The sequence below is a fragment of the Notamacropus eugenii genome, chromosome 7 (genome assembly GCF_028372415.1).
Source record: "Notamacropus eugenii isolate mMacEug1 chromosome 7, mMacEug1.pri_v2, whole genome shotgun sequence".
Taxonomy (NCBI): Eukaryota; Metazoa; Chordata; class Mammalia; order Diprotodontia; family Macropodidae; genus Notamacropus; species Notamacropus eugenii.
In genome coordinates, this window is record NC_092878.1 from 54,410,086 (window position 1) to 54,427,524 (window position 17,439).

Here is a 17,439-nt window from a genome sequence, read left to right on the forward strand (position 1 = left end):
TCTTACTTTCTCTCTCTTGTTTCTGACATTTGTCTCAAGCCTGTGATACAGGATTCTGAAAGTCGGCTCCTTGGGTTTCAGAGGTTGATTTTTCCAGCTCTATAGTGGAACACAGGCCGGTAGAAAAGAACAAAACGGGTTCTCCTGATCATGGGTTTGAGGATGAGGTGGTGTGAAGAATCCTTTGTTAGAAACCCTGTTCTCCAATTAACATCCCAACAACCAAGCACGATTGGCGTACGCTTACAGGCTTATTGACAAACCAAGGGTTGTTATGAGGGTGTTCAGGATTTCACAGAGCTTGGTTGTGATAGAGTCATGATTAGAACCCAGATCTCCCAGTTTCTGTTCATACTCACTCTTTATCCTAAGAAACTGGGTCAGAATTAGAGCAATGGTGTGTTTTTTCCCTTTTGTTCTGATTCTTCTTTCACAACGTGACTAATGCAGAAGTGTGTTTAACATGATTGTACATGTATAACCTGTATCAGATTGCTGGCTGTCTGGGAGAGAGAAAAATTTGCAACTCAAAATCTTACAAAAATGAGTCTTGAAAACTGTCTTTACATGTAATTGGAAAAAGTACTGTTAAGAAAAAAAAAGAAAAGGAAAAAAAGAATTAAAACAACGAGACTAAGAGGAGAGTGAGAGAGGAGCAAGCAGGAAAGACACATTTCTGCTTCGTACCAGCTTGTCTCAGTTTCCCCTTTTCTTCAGGTGCCCGCCCACTCCAAATCTGAATGTCAGGTATATGCTTCCCAAAAAAAACAAAATTAAAAAGGATTAATGAGTTACATCAGCTACTCTACAGCACATCCTAATTTCAGGAGAACTATTAGAGCCATCAAAAAGCCAGCAGTGTTTGGCTTGAGAAATAACTGGTAGCTCTTACCCCAGAACCCTCTTTCTGACACCCTCGAACTTTCCTTCCCCCAACTCCAGTGCGGTAGTTGGATACACTTTGGCTGGTAATACACTAGCTGTGACAACTCGTGTGTAGTCATAGCCCAGCTTTCAAGTGTTCGAATCAGCTGGTTTAGGTTCACTGGGCAGAGCACAGAGTGGACACACGTAATGGACTACTTGGGATGGCATCACTGACCACAGCTTTCCTTTATTTTCTTCCCAGGCGTGGTAAAAGGACACAGAAAAGAATCTGGGGAATTATACTACAGTATTGAAAAAGAAGGCCAAAGGAAATGGTACAAGCGAATGGCAGTTATCTTATCTTTGGAACAAGGGAACAAACTGAGGGAGCAGTATGGGCTTGGTCCATATGAGCCAGTAACACCCCTCACCAAGGCCGCAGACATTAGCTTAGGTGAGATCGGTGTTCTCTGCAGCTAATCTCAGGAAGCCTTGTCAAGCCTGTATTAAAAGGCAGTCTTTTGGGTAGCTTGATTAACTTTGTTATTGTTGTATCCACTTGTGGCTGATTAGATGGAGATCAGGTGCATATTCCTGGGCCACTGTCTGTTCCTGTTCCCTTCCCGGAACCTTCTAGTAAATCGTTTTAATTAGATCTATTTTTACTTTGTCTGAGATCAGGACTGCTATCCTTGCTTTTTTTTACTTCAGCTGAAGCATAAGACATTCTGCTCCAGCCTTTTACTTTTGCTCTGTGTGTGTCTCTCTGCTTATAAACAACATTGTAGGATTATAGTTTTTGATCCACTCTGCTGTCTTCTTCCGTTTTATGGGAGAGTTCATCCTATTCACATTCACAGTTCTGATGACCAACTGTGCCTCTTTCTGTCCATCCTATTTTCCCCCTTGTTTGCACTTTTCTCTCACCTTTCACCCTTTCCCTTCTGACCTGCTATGCTTCTGACCATCACTTTCCTCAATCTGCTCTCTCCTTTGTATCAGCTCCCTCCCTTTTCTTTCCACTTTTTCCTCTTACTTCCCATAGGGTAAGCTAGATTTCTAAAACCAGCTGTATGTATATCTTATTCTCTGTTAATCCAGTGAGATTAAAGTTCAAATGATATTTGCCCCCCTTGGGGCCTCCCTCACACTTCTCTCTGCTGTAATAAGTCTTTATGCCTCTTCTTGTGATGTAACTTATTCTGTCCTACCTCCCCCTTTCCTCTTCTCCAAGTACAAGTTTCACCCCTTAATTTTTTTTATCATCACATCAAAGTCAGCTTCTACCCACATGCTCTAATCTATGTGTGCCTCTTCTAACTATCCTGATAAAGATGCATCTGTCAGGAGTTACAAGTGTCACCTTCCCATGTAGGGATATAAACAGTTTAACCTTAATGAATAGCACTTTTTTTCTTTCCTGTTTACCTTGTTATGCTTCTCTTAAGTCTTGTAGTTAAAGATTGAATTTTCTGTACAGCTCTGGTTTTTTTTCTTTTCATCAGGAATAATTGACAGTCCCCTATTTCATTGAAGGTCTGTCTTTTCCCCTGAAAGATTATGCTCAGTTTTGCTGGGTAGTTGATTCTTTGTTGTAATCAAAGCTCCTCTGCCTTCCAAAATATCCTATTTCAAGCCCTCTGATCCTTTAATGTAGAAGCTGCCAAGTCTTTTGTAATCCTGGCTGTGGTTCCGTGATATTTAAATGATTTCTCTCTGGCTGCTTGCTGTATTTTCTCCTTGATCTGATAATTCTGGAACTTGGCTACAATATTCCTTGGCGTTTTCATTTTGGGGTTTCTTTCAGTAGGTGATTCTTTCAATGTCTGTTTTACCCTCTGATTCTAGACATCAAAGCAGTTTTCCTTGATAATTTCTTGAAAGATGCTGTCCAGGCTTTTTTTTTTTTATGATCAGGACTTTCTGGTATTTCAATAATTCTTAAATTATCTTTTCTGGATCTATTTTCCAGATCAGTTGTTTTTCGCATGAGGCATTTTACATTTTCTTCTATCTTTTCATTCTCTTGCTTTTATTTGACTGATTCTTGATGTCTCATAGAATCATTTCCTACCACTTGCCCAACTTTAATTTTTAAGGAATTATTTTCTTCAGTTAGCTTTTTGTACCTTTTTCCATTTGGCCAGTTCTACTTTCTAAGAAATTGTTTTCTTCGGTCAATTTTTGTCCTTTTTCAAACTGTTGACTCTCTCTTGAATACTTCTAATTTCTTTTCCCAGTTTTTTCTTCTACCTCTTTTATTTGACTTTTTAAATCCTTCTTAAACTCTCTCAAGAACGTATTTTGGGCTTGAGACCAATTGAGACCAAAGGGAATGCCCCCTTTGAGGTTTTCTGGATGTAGGTTTATTGACAATTTTGCTTTCTTCTGAGTTTGTGTTTTGATCTTCCCTGTCACCGTTGTCACTTTCTGTTATCAGTGTTTGTTTTTGCTTCTTGATCATTTTTGGAGCCTGTTCAGTAGTTTTTAAAGTTGAGCTTTCCTGCTAGAGTACAGGCCACACTGTCCCAAGCTTCTTGTGCTAGGGGCCAGAGGCCTGGTCACTAGCTTTGTGTACTGGGGCCTCAGGTACTGGTAGCTTACCTGTTGATGAGATAGAATCCTAGTGGTGGTATCTGGCATGTGCTGAGGCCAGGTGGAGTTTTTCTGTATTTCTCTTGGGCTGCACTGAAGCACATGGAAAGTCTGGCCACTGAAGGATGCCTGCCCCACCTTGTAGTAAATCCTTAGGCTTCTTGCCTCAGCCCAGCAGAGATAAAGCAAATCTTCAGTCAACCCTCCTCAGCTCAGCAAGAAGTAAAACAAATCTTCAGCCATAGAAGTGTGAAACAAAATATGGAATGGTCTTAGAATATGTTTTATAGTGCAGTGGGAAGTGTGAGGGAAGGATTCGGGGCCTTATATTGTGAGAACTAATTACTTTCTGTCTTACTTGGTTATAGATAATTTGGTGGAGGGTAAGCGAAAACGACGAAGTAACCTCAACTCCCCAGGCACCCCCACTACCTCCAGCAGCAGTGCCACTGCCACTCCTCCTCGTAAAGCTCTCGAAAGTCCCCGAGTCTCTATGGGGCCTCTCTCTGGGAAGAGGAAACTGATATGCCCTGAGGAAGATCGATCCCCTGCCAAGCGAGGCCGCAAGTCTGCCACAATAAAACCTGGTAAATGCTCTTCCTTCAGATACCTTCATGACATGGAAATGGTAGACCTCTTGGCAAAAGATAATAAAGTATTGTGAAAAACAAAGTAGTGTTAATTATGTGGCCTTTTGTTCTCCTGGTAATGAGCTGTGTACGTATTCAGCTAGGCAGGGCGTAAGATGCTTTCATATAGCCTCCTGTTTTAGGGCACTCCAGCTCATTGAGGAGTTAATCACTCCTTTCTACCCCCTCACCACAATATTCTTGGCAGAGTAAGGTAAAGAGGGAATGGCAATAATATCTGAAACATTTAAATGATAATTTTTGTGATGGGGGTAGTTGGGGGGGGGGGGCCTGGGAAAAGAATCAGGGCTGATGGGGGCAAAATTTAGAGGCAGGTGAAGTTTGTGGTTGTCACTTATCCATGGTACATGTGCTTCTTGGTGTCTCATTTGCCCTCAGAACCTGGGAACTCATTGTCTCACGATGTCCAGCGACTGTCCAGCACTGCTTCATTGTGGCACTTTGCATGACTTTTACTAACCTGTGTTCCATGTTCCAGTGGCTTCTCCAGTCTCTTCAACTTTAATGAATTCTTATTCCTTTGGTGCTGGGATGTAGGAAAGTAGTTTGATTAAATTGCAGTGTTAAGTTTTATTAAAAGGGCAGCTGTTTTTGTGTTCAGACTTGTTGGTTGTATCTTCATCATCTGGGTGTCAAAATGTCCCTAGATGCAAGCTTCTTTCTAGCTCGTTCTTTTATCTGGGGAAAACGTTACCTGTCATCTTCGTCTTTATATGAGCCTTACAGTCAATTTTCCTGACACAAATCCCCATTTTCTTTTATTCCTGGAAAATTGAACAAAGAGGATCAAACAAATCTGGATGTGTCATAAACCCTTAGCTAACAGGTTCACCTCCTTCCCAGGTACTGGAAACAGTAACAGAACAGACACTGACCAGGGGGGAGTTCTAATGACCATGAGTCCTCTCCTAGCTAGTCCCGTAAACGTTTGGTTTGGATGTGTAAAAATTCTAATTATTTTTGTGTATTGAAAGATTTTTCATTTTATGCATATCACCGTGTCATTGATTTTATTATGATTTTTATTTAAGTTAAAAAAATAAAATTTTCATTTATGTTTACTCTACATAGTTGTTTTTGTTTTTTCCTCGTGTAACATAGTTGTCATCTCAGAAGTAAACAAAATAGAGTGGAATGTTGTATACTACTTTGTACTCAGGCAGGTAGGATTCATTTAATTTAACGAACATTTATATGTGCCTACTGTGTGTAGAATGCTATATTCTTAGGTTCCTTGGCTCTGGTACAACGTGAGAGTTCTCTGTAATAATGTTGTTTTTGTTCTTAACCAGGTACCGTGGGAGTAGGAGAATTTGTGAGTCCATGCGAAGGTGGAGACAATGCTGGAGAGCCATTAGCTTTGGAAGACCAGAGGGGACCGTTACCCCACAACAAGACTTTGTTTCTGGGCTATGCTTTTCTCCTCACCATGGCCACAGCCAACGATAAGCTAGCCAACCGATCTAAATTGCCAGATGGTCCTACTGGGAGCAGTGAGGAAGAGGAGGGTGAGACCACTGTCCTCATTTCCCATGGAAATTTGTGGGTTTCTGACATAGCTTCCCATTTCCCTCATATTTATTCTAGTTGCTCCACTTGTTTAGTAAGCCTGTGCTTGGTGCCCTTTGTCACGTAGAGAAGCTCTAAAACAAGTGGAAATCGACCCTGAACTAAGGACGGAGGAAAGCAAACACGCCTCCTCTAAGTAGCCGACGTCTTTCCTATCCAAGTTTTAAGGAAAAGGCTGTAGCAGAACTGGTGGGAGGGGGAGAAAGGCAACTGGCTTTCAGGGGACTTTGGAAGGGGGGGTATGTGGCGATAGCAGGTCTTCTGTCAAGGACTGTCAACAAGCAATTTCTAGACATTTTTCATCCATTTGACTGCAAACTAAACGTACAATTATGTTAATAACATCATGGGGAGTTATGAGAAAGACTTGTTCTCTGCCTTCAGAAAGTCTTGAGTCTTAAGACTCTTAAGAGGGAAAAAAGGAAAGTATGAATTTAAATAAGAATGGCTGACAAAAACACATCAATCTACCCATTATGGCTAAGGCTCAGACTTTTCTCTAATGTGATATTTGAACACTAGCTACGGATTTCTGGCTGACATTAAGTCTTGGAAGAGCAAACTGTATTTGGCGGTAGTATCACCATTAGTGATCAGCAGCCATAGTAGCTCTTCAGGGTTGTGTCTCTAACCCCAGTTAATGAACAAGCTATTTATTTTTGCTGAATTTTTAACATTAGCCAAACCTCCCTGTACAATGTTAATATTAGTTGAATGTTAGCCAAAATTTGGATTTTCTGATAAGTGCCAAGTATTCAGAGAAATGGGAAAAATGTAAAGGAGGGCAGGATTTGCAGGAGACATCTTGGAAGGCTACAGGGAATCACTTTAGCAGAAAAGAGAAGCAATTGTGCTTCATTTTTTGTTACTGGTGGTGTGTTTTATAACTTGGAGAATGAATAGGGGCATGGAAGGGACAGGAAGTGGATGAGCTTTTCCCACTAAAGAGAATTGAGGTGTAATAGAAAGGCTTCCTCTTGAACTCATTGGAATCCAAAAATATATAGCTTGTTAACTGGCTTCTAAGCTGATTATATATTTGGATTTGATTGTATAGGTAATTTGTGTTCTGAAAAGGGGACATTGATATTTGGGGCCTCATTTTTCTTTACCTTCCTAATGTTGCCAGATCTTGTTCTCATTCATATTCTTTCTCCTTTCTTGCTTCTCTTTCTCCCAGCCTTCTGCTTCTCACCCTTAAGAATTTTGATGATAAAAATCCCCATTTCATCGTCCTCATTTTCATGCACTATAATCATGTAACAGCATTGATTCCCAAGTAACTGGACTCTGAGAAGGGAAGGAGCATGAGGTCATCCTGGGGATTTATATGGGATGACGGGTTAAAGTGGTTGGTTCTAGGACTGTTAAGAATCCATTCAGTTTTTGGTTCTGTCCCATCAGGTAGGGAAAATTGTATCTCCAAATACAGACGTTGAATCCGTAGTAACTGGGATAAATTAGAGAATATATAAGACAATACAGTTGGAGGTTAAAACCTAAATAGGCACAAAACTAGCAGTCCTATAACAAAAAACAATTGAAATGAAATTACTAATGTACTAGAAGGTGAATGTGACTCATCATCACGGACTATTAAGTCAACATAATGACGCTGCATTGTATTCTTGTGGTGTCGGGTCAGACCTTTGTAGATGTCCAGTTTTGGTATTTATTTTAAGAGAGATATAGAGTAGCTAAAGTCTGCCCAAAAGAGGAATAATTAGAGGAAGAGCAAACAGAAACTTGGTGGAAAACATCAATAGGTTGAGGCATTAGATGTAAATGACTGGCTCAGGAGTTCATTGAGTGTGTGAGGTGGTACCGGAAGCAGGGACCTGCAGCTCTGATTTTCTCCTGGAGTGCTGTTTTATATTTGACCTAGAATAGTGGACTGGAGGATATCTCCCAGGTTCAGTTTTTAGCTCTCCTGTTTATTAGTTGTGTGACCTTAGGCAAGTAGCTTAACATTTGTGCCTTCCTTTCTTCTCTAAGACGAAGCTAACATTTCACTGTGCACCTCACAATAGTTGCTGTGGGGAAGGTACTTTATAAACTTAAAGGTATTATATATAAATATGAGCTAATATTATAGAGTAAGGTGATTATTTCTGGAAATTTTTGATGGGGAGGGTGGAGGGTTGAAATAGAAAACCATGCACTGGATTGGGTTTTGTTTTTGTTTTTTTTAACATTAAAACAAATTAATCTGAATCCAGTCGGCTAGAAGCCTTAACCAGAATTTTCTCTCTCATTTGTAATTTCTATATTCCATTTACATTGGAGAGGAGTAAGTGACCCAAAAGAAAAAAAAATTGATTGAGGATTTGTTTAAAAACAACACCCCTAAAGCTTTCAGGATAGAACCTGGTATCAGTGACTGCCACCTTCTACAGCAACTTTAAGATTATATGGTAATCATTAATATTCAGATTTCATCTAAATATAATATCTGATTTATCAAACAACAGGTTTTCTTTTATTATCCTCTACTAAGGCGTTGGCTAATAATACATTCTAGAAAAATTTTTCAACAAAAATTGAGACAGTTTTTCCGGATAATCCATAAATTACATTGGGATGTCTCCCTTTTTGTCCTCCAGCACTCCTGTACTGCTCCCCCTGCCCGGCCTCTGCCTCCAGCGTTTTGGGCACATTAAGTGTTAGTGTGGGTGGGGGGAAAGTGTGAATGAGGGGGATGTGTGAAGGTCTATGTAAAGAGAGTACTCATCAGTTGTTCTTCATCTCCACAGAGGACAGAACTAGAGGAAATGGGCTAGTTTGCAGCAGGAGAGATTTAGGTTAGACATAAGGAAGAACTTCCTGATGGTAAGGGTTATTAAACATTGGAACAGACTATCCTGGGAAGTTGGGGGATTTCAATCCCTGTAAGCAGCCATGGTCTAGATGCAGTCCTGACTGGGAAGATTCTCGATATTCTTTCCACCTTTATTGTCCTATCTCCATTCCTCAACTGTCCCACCACCCTTTCTTCTGGCAGCCTTTTCCACCTTTCAAGAACTCTTTTGATCCATGGGGAGACCCTTGAACTGGCTTTGGAGACAGCTGGGGAGTGGGAGAATGGGTAGTAGGAAGCCAAGTATAAAATAGGAGATCACAAATGAGAAGTTTCTGGCAATAACTGGATTTTACTGGTTCTTCTCACTTGATGTAGAATTTTTGGAAGCTCCCCCTTACAACAAGCAGTATACAGAGTCCCAGCTTCGAGCAGGAGCTGGCTACATTCTTGAAGACTTCAATGAAGCCCAGGTGAGCATTTCCTCTTTTGTAGCTACATGAAGTTGCTGTACATCAGATGCTGGGGTAAGTAGGGCATAAAGTTGAGGCTTAGCATGGGGAGAATACTGTTGCTAGGAACAGAAAAGATGGGGATTGGAATTGGAAAGAAATTTGCACTTCACATTTCTGATTTTTGGCCTGTAGACTGGCATTATTTGCGAATTTCTGCAGGGGCATTAGGGCATTCTGGAGGTTTGGTGAGTTGCATTAAAGGGAAATAAGAAGCTTTTTTGGCACCTGGACGGGCTAAGGCACATGGTACTGTCTGGAGGGCTTCGTCTCAGTTCCCCTCTCAATTTGTTGGGAATACCTTTCAGGGATCATCTTAGAACAAAATCACTGAGTGTATCTGCTGAATTTCTTCCTTCTCAGTGTAATGTGGCCTATCAGTGTCTTCTGATTGCGGATCAGCACTGTCGGACCCGCAAGTACTTCTTGTGCCTTGCCAGTGGGATCCCTTGTGTGTCTCATGTCTGGGTCCACGACAGCTGCCATGCCAACCAGCTCCAGAACTATCGAAATTACTTGCTGCCAGCTGGGTACAGTCTTCAGGAACAGAGGATCCTGGAATGGTAAGGATTCTGAAGTCCATTTTGAATTCAGTAGCATTGTAGCAAATGTGCAAGTGAGAACCTGGGCAGGGCAGTACTGTGTGCAGTGATAAGCTTTGGGTGAGAAAGGCTTCTCACCCAGTAAGCATTTATTAAGTGCATATTATGTGCGGGGTGTTGTGCTAAGTACTAGGGATAAAAAAGACAATCCCAGCCCTCTAGGACCTTACAGTCTAATGGGAGAGATGCAGATAGTTATGTACAAGTAAGTTGAATATAGAATAAACAGGAAATAATTAAAAGAAGGAAGGCACTAGAATTAAGAGGGGTTGGGAAAGTCTTTCTGTAGAAAATGAGATTTTAAAAACAAGCAGAATTTTATATTTATATTTTATATTTGATCCTGGAGGCAATAGGGAGCCATTGGAGTGTATTGAGTAGTGGAGGGTTGACATCGTCAGACCTGCACTTCAAGAAAATGATTTTGGTGGCTGGAGGGTGGACAGGAGCAGGAAGAGATCGGAAGCAGGTGGGCCTGTACCAGGGTGTGGCCTGTCTGAGGAGAGAAGGGGACATATTTGAGAGATGTTGCAAAGGTAAAATCAACAGGCCTTGGCCACAGATTGGATATGGGAATGAGAGATAGTAAAGAGTCCAGAACAACTCCTACATTATGAGCCCGAGGGACTAAGAGGATGGTGTTACATTTGACAGAAATAGGGAAATGGGGTGGGGGAGAATGTTTAGGGGGAGAGATGAGTGATTTTTAGATGTGTTTAGTTTGAGATGTCTGAAAAGAAGTTGGAAATGAGAGACTGAACATCAGGAGAAGTTGGGACAGGTAAATTTGAAAATCAACACAGAGAAGAGAATTAAATTCATGGGAACTATGAGATTACCAAGTGAAGTAGGATAGAGGGAGAAAGGAACAGGGCTCAGGACACAACCCTGTGTGACACCTGTAATTAGAGGGCATGAACACTGAAACCGAGCTGTCTAATAAGTAGGAGAACCAGGAGACAGTAACGTCTAAAAGACCTGGAGAGAAGAAAGTATCAAAGGCTCTGGTTTGGTCGAAGGGAATGAGGACTGAGAAAGCCCGTTGGTTTTGGCAATTAAGAGATCGTTGGTGACTTTGGAGAGAGCAATTTCAGTAGATTGATGAAGCTGGAAGCCAGGTTGCAAGGCGTTAAGAAGAGAGTGAGAGGAGAGAAAGGCGCTTGTTACAGATGGCTTTTTCAGGTTTAGTCTTACAGGGCAGAAGAGATACAGGATGATTTAAGGGATGGAAGGATCAAGTGCTGTTTTTTTCAGGATGGAGGAGATACGTTGTCTATGTTTCTCTAGGCAGTAGAAAGGAAACGAGGAGGCAATGAAATATGAAAAATAAGTTATAAAGAGAGGATTCTGGGAAGATAGTCATGTAGGTTAGAAAACTTTCAGCTCTCCACATTTTCTCCACAAAAGAAAGACCTTGCTTAAGAGCAGCAGAAATAAAGGGGTAAAGCAGTTGTTGCCTAACACAGTTTGAGAAGATTCCAGGAAAGACCCAAACTCCAGGGGCCTGAGTTTCTATCTGAATGAAGTGCGGACACCTCCAAGCCAATCCCACAGAGTGAACAAACAAGCCCTGGGGCAGCTAGGTTGATAGGCAGCCCCAGCTTCAGAAACTTTCATCTCCAGAACAGTGTTGGGGAGATGAGGTGGGAGGTGGGGGTGTCTGAAAGCTGAATAGAAGATTGAAGGACTTTCCACTGCCAAGGGACACCAAGCACAGCTGTGCTGACCAGATGTGTCCCAGACTGGCTGCAGGGAGGAGGAGCTAGCACACACCTAGTGACTGCAGTTGCAAGGAGCAGGGACCCTGTTGGCTGTGGGCACTTGCAGGACAGCAGAATACCTGGCTTCAGTTCCAGGGCAGAAATGACAGCTGTAGTTTGCAGCCACCCGAGGAACCAGAGGGAGCAAAATCATGTGTGGCTTAGGAGTGGAGAGAAGAGCTCTAGGTTGGGTCCCATGTAACAGTAGGAAAGATCCGAGGCTTGGGGCAGCATTCCCTGTACCTTGGGACTAGAACGTGATTGCACTGACAGCTGCTAACAATAAAATAAAACAATCAATAAATGAATGAAATAAGTAAAGAAAGGAGAAAGAACCCAACCACAGATGATTACAATGGGGATAGAGAAGATCTGGGTTACTATTGAGAAGAAGATAATGGAGCTAAAAAAGCCACTCCTATTTTAATGAGAAACGTCAAATGGCCCCAAAAAGAGTTCTTGGAAGAACTTAAAAAGGACTTTAAAAATCAAGAGAGATCAAGGAAAAATTAGAAAAAAGAAAAAAAAATCAAGAAAATTAGGAAAAGAAAACCAACCAACTGGAAGTGGAGAATCAAAAACTTAAGGAAGAAAATAATTCCTTGAAAATTAGAATTGGGCAAGGGGAAGCTAATGATGTTCTAGAACACCACGAAATCATCAGACAAGATCAAAAGAATGAAAAAATAGAAGAGAAAGTGAAATATCTCATCAGAAAAACAACTGATCTGGAGAACAGATCAAGGAGAGAAATATAAGAATAGTCAGACCCTGAAAACTACACTGAAGAAAGGAATCTTTATACAGTACTCTAAGAAATTATCAAGGAAAAATTGTCCTGAAGTTCTAGAACAAGAAGGTAAAGTTGAAATAGAAGAATTGCACTGATCATCCCCTGAAAGAGAGCTCAGGACGTAAACTTAGAGGAGCATCATGGCCAAGCTTCGGAGCTCCCAGGTTAAGGAGGAAATCGTGGAAGCAACAAGAAAAAAACAACCCAGATATCGTGGACCTACAATAAGGATGACGCAAGATCAGACAGCTGCTGTGTCCTGTAGCGGGAAAGAGCTGGGGTAATAAGCAAGGGTAATTTATCCAACAAAGTGAAGTACAGTCCTGCATGGGGAAGAAAATGGACAATAAAGGAACTGAAAAGGGGAAATATAATACATAACATCCAAGCAAACGAGGGCTCGGTTATCTAATACAGATGGGGCATGAAAGGAAAAACTTGTACAGAAGAAGCTAGTGGGGAGGCGTGCTGCAACCTTACTCTCCTCAGAAGTGGATTAGAGAGGGAAACACATGTAGGTAGGTATGTATAAAAGTCTTCTAAATTCAGGAGGGGAGAGGATAAGGGGAGAGGATAAAGGAAGGACTTCAGAGGGTTGGGTAGGTTAAGGAATAAGAGGGCAAGGTAGCAGGGAGAAGTAAAGCGGAGGACTGGGGGAGGGGATAGAATAAATAGGGTGGGAATAGGGAGGAAAATGCACAACAGATCATTGTAGCTTAGACTGTGAATGGGGCAAATTTACCCACAGAATGGAAACGGATAGCAGATTAAAAATTTTAATTAAAGAGTTTGTTGCTTTCAGGAAACAAAAATGAGAGATGAACACAGATAAAATAAAGGACAGGGGTAGACGTTCGTATGTAAAAAAGAGCAGGGATGGTAATCATGATCGAAGACACAGCTTAAAGTTAAATAGGTTTAATCAAAAGTAAAAGATAGAAAAGCGACACTGTGTCGATGATGTTATTCAACATTGTCTTGGACCATTTAAAACACCTAGACACATTCCTGCCAGAACAGACACAGGAAGTGTATGAACATGACCCTGAAACACTTGACTCAGATCTAAATAATTGAAGTAATGTTTATTTATTGATCATGGGTAGGCAAAGCCAATATAAATTTTTAAATGACAGTTTTACCTAACTAATCTATTCAGCGTCTTCCCAATTAAATTACTAAAAAATTATTTTACTGAGTTAGAAACAACAACAAAGGTCATTTCTAAGAACAAAAGGTCAGAAACTTCAAAGAAACCAGGAAAAAATATGTCAAGGAAGATTCAGCAGCATCAAGACTTAGACTGTATTATAATGTGAGAGCATTGTTGTAAACAAGGATAATTTCAATTATTTTTAATGAAAACTTTCTTACACAGATAAAACATATGCAGTGAAGAATAGAAGGAATGCAGAAAAGTGGGAAAATAGTTTCCTAGACAGTCTCTCAAATAGGATGTGATTGGGTTGGAATTTTTCCGTGGTGTAGGAAATGATGAGCTGGTTGTTGTAGAAAAACATGGAGACTTTCATCTATGAAGGAAGATGCTATCTACCTTCAGAGAACAGATGATGGGAGGAAGTAAGCATAGTATGTCTTAGATATTTTTGCTTAAGTGTATATGGATATATTTGTAGATATCTATGTATATGTCCCCAGATCCATACTTCATTGTAGCCTCCTCTAGGGTGGGAGGAAAGGGAGGGGCAAAATAAAGTAAAAAGGACAAAACCAACAAAGAAGCAAAGCTGGGCAACTTTGAAAACAACGTGTAGTGTTTATCTTATAGGTTTTCTTGAAATGGAAATGTATTTTTATATTGAATCCTTTTACGGTCTACTGTATACAGGGCAGGTTTTCTTTTCTTTTCTCACTTTGTATTTAAATTTAAAATAAAAAATTCGCAAAAAGAAATGTTACAAAATAGGAATGACAAATGGGGCAGTCTTTTGGAGGGAATGGGATGGAATGGGATCTCTTGAACAAGTGTAGAGATCAGCCTTGTTAAGCCCCACTTCTTCGTGTGGGATAGGAGTGAAGGACATACAGTAACAGAAGGTATCTGAGTGTGAGGAAGGAGAAGACGTACCTTACGGTGAATGACCTCAGTTTTTTCCCATAAAATACAAGGAGGCAAGGATCTCATCTGCCTTTGTTCAGCAGCACTTGTGCCAGGAACGATCCAAGGCTGAGGCTTGGCAGCTTACAATCAGTGATAGGATAAGGGGCCTAGGGACTCAAGAAAGGATTGTGTAGAGCTAAACTGGTTCACCAATGGGATCCAAGAGAATTAGTCCTGAAGTTAAAGGTTTTTGAAATGTGTACAAGGATTTGCATAATTTAGAGCATTTAAAAATGTTTCTGACCTCTGGGAGGATAGGTTCGGGAGTGACCCTGAACCAGAGGACCAGTTAGACTTGAGATAATCAGAGCAGTGGAGGGGGTAAGCCTACCAGGATCTCCACACTAAGGCCTAAAAAGAAGAGTTTTGAAGGCTTTATTTGCAGAAATTATGAATGTGCAAGAGCGTGCTCCTTCAGGAAGCCTGCTTTTCAAAACATCCAAATATACGAGAACTCTCTATGTAGGGTTATTGATTCTCTTGTTTTCCCCCAAAGAAGATTAAGACCTGCGTTTGCTCTTTTCCATCTTTGATTCTGTTCCCTTTTTTGTAGGCACCCCCGTGAGAATCCTTTCCATAATCTGAAGGTCCTTTTAGTATCCGACCAGCAGCAAAATTTCCTGGAACTCTGGTCTGAGATCCTCATGACTGGGGGAGCAGCCTCAGTGAAGCAGCACCACTCAGTTGCCCAGAACAAAGGTATCTATTGAAAGGATGTTAGGAAGCCCCTGCTTCCCCAAGAAGTGCATTGTTCCTCTTGCCAACGGCAGGCTAGCTTTTATAATGACTGGGCCTTGTGGTCAAAGTTCCTGTCCTGACAGGTAGATCTTGCTCGTGTTCTACTGAGAGAAGACAAGCAACTTGAAGAGGTGAGGTGAGCCACCATGACACCAGCACAGGGCTGTTCTTAGTTTCCGCTTGGTTCCAGTGATGTATTTGCCAAACCTTTTCCCAGACACAACCATTCTCTGGGTTCAGGGACGCTCACTATGGTATCCTTCTACTGAAACGTCCTAATTCAAATAGGTATTTGATGGACGGAACAGGTGTCTAGTTTGGGCAAAGTGGAATGGGCTGGCTAGAGGGCACGTCCTTCCTCATAACAGAGGGCTGTGATGTATTTCTTTCCATTTGTTTTCTGCTCGTTCTTTCAGATGTTGCTTTGGGGGTATTTGACGTTGTGGTGACAGACCCCTCGTGCCCTTCCTCAGTGCTGAAGTGTGCAGAAGCGTTACAGCTGCCCGTGGTGTCACAAGAGTGGGTGATCCAGTGCCTCATTGCTGGGGAGAGAGTTGGATTCAAGCAGCATCCGAAATATAAACATGATTATGTCGCTGACTGAAGATGCTCGGCCCCATCAATTTCATTCCCTGCTATTGTGAAGACTGTGTTTTAACCAGGTTTTAAATGTGTCTTGTGTGTAACCGGACTTCATGCATGGATCATTGTATATAGTTTTCTTTGCTGAACTTTTATGATAAAATAAATGTTGAATCTCTTTGGTTGTAGTAACTGATTCTTTATCCTTTGTTTTTTTCTGAGTTTCTTTTGGAAGGAAGGAATAGGAGAAAAGAACATTACCTGTATGGCAGAGGTGCTTGAACCACTTGTTTTTAGTATTTTGAGAAATGTATTTCAATATAATTGGTTTCCTTTGTAATCCTATGTATTTCATGAATGTGAAAACAGTTCTTAGGAGTGGATCTACAGATTTCACCAGACTGCCAGAGGGGGTCCATGTCAGGAAAATGATCAAGAACTCCCAACTGTACGACTTTTAAGCAGAAGAGAGTCCTCATCACCTTTTGGAAGAGGAGCATCTGGCCTTGCAGATAAGGGGGATGAGGGGCTTTCAGATTTGCTATTTGGTATTTAGTAGGCTTAGTGGTGACCATTTTTGTTTTTTCTAGTTAATTTTGTACCAAGACATTCCAAAGATAAGTGGAGAATATTCTTTGCCTTAAAATATTTCTTTCCAGTGAGTATATGACTGGTAAGTTACATATACTTTCTCAAATATGAAATTACTAAACTTAGGGATGCTAAGATCCCACTGAACTTTGAAGGGCTTTCCTTTGAAGTATGGTAAGCTGTCCTGTGGAGCTAGCTAGCGGAGAGTCTAGGATTGGGCTGGGACCGGGTCAAAAGCTCTGAAGTCCTATAAAATGAAGTAGCTGCCTGAACACTTAGAAATTTTCAAAACTCCAAAAAGGCATACATTTAATTACTGTAACCATGGCCCTTACTACCAAAACCAGTTAAGGTAGTCCCTTTGAGGTCTGTGGTAGAAGGAGAGACCACCTCCATCCATCTTTTTTAGGAGATACCTGAATATCTCCCCTTTCCTCCTGCTTTCTAAGAGACATCAATGGGAAAATCCCTGCTCAGTGACTGATTGCCTTGAAGAGTGAGGGGATATTAGACTAGTTTTAATCTGCTACACAGAGAAGCCAGTACCGTGGTGAGGGTTTAATAAATACTTATTTTGATGGTGTTACGACACTCCTGATGACCTAGGTTGAAGCCCTGTCTCTGCCACACAGACTATTTCCACTTAACTCCTTGGCGCTCTGGGTACCTCTAAGGCATGAGTTGCAGACTGGCTGCAGAGCTGCATTGATGGAGGGAGGGGAGTCTCCCATACCTCTGAAATACCACCCATCACCCCCCAGAAAAAAACAAAAAAACAACTGCTAATTGCTTCTGCTTTCGTAGTGCTAATATAGTTGGGTGTGGAATTTGTGACTTAAACTACTAATGCCCTTTTATAGCTGAAATTTCACATGGGGTCTTTATTCTATTTCCCTCCCCCCCGCCCCCAGCTTCTGTACATCTTAATTCTCTGACAGACACAGCCACTTAATCATTAAGTTGAAGCTGAGATAGTTGGAAGTTGTTTGATTTTTTGATTCATGGATTAAGATCTTTTAGCTTCTTCAAAGACAGTGGAAAAACTGTGAATAAGGAAGAACAGCTATCAAGTCAATAGAAAGTTTACCTGTTGCCCTTCTTGCTAATGACATCTAGAAATCTAATGTGCAAAAACGATCCTCTTTCCAAATGTGTGCCATAAGCAGATCTGACTTTCCGGTCATATTATAATGATTGTTCAGAATGTATTTCTAATAGAAGTACACGTTCAGTCACGGTCACTTGACTATTAACTAAGTCA

General features: G+C 41.1%; 1 protein-coding gene across 9 annotated transcripts in view; it reads left to right on the forward strand.

Moving 5' to 3' along the window:
• The window catches only part of TP53BP1 (tumor protein p53 binding protein 1), a 120,904-nt gene extending 105,125 nt beyond the window's left edge, over positions 1-15,779 (forward strand). For 6 of the 9 annotated variants that reach the window (XM_072624733.1, XM_072624736.1, XM_072624734.1 and 3 more), the window contains 7 exons: positions 1,130-1,321; positions 3,831-4,049; positions 5,405-5,620; positions 8,857-8,951; positions 9,354-9,553; positions 14,821-14,966; positions 15,422-15,779. In XM_072624733.1, the coding sequence (XP_072480834.1) occupies positions 1,130-1,321; positions 3,831-4,049; positions 5,405-5,620; positions 8,857-8,951; positions 9,354-9,553; positions 14,821-14,966; positions 15,422-15,609 (1,256 nt within the window). In that variant the 3' untranslated portion in view covers positions 15,610-15,779. Of the gene's footprint in view, positions 1-1,129; positions 1,322-3,830; positions 4,050-5,404; positions 5,621-8,434; positions 8,511-8,856; positions 8,952-9,353; positions 9,554-14,820; positions 15,142-15,421 lie in introns of all 9 variants that reach the window. The other 3 variants (XR_011970593.1, XR_011970592.1, XM_072624738.1) reach the window with 3 other exon arrangements.
• Positions 15,780-17,439: the final 1,660 nt, after the last annotated feature.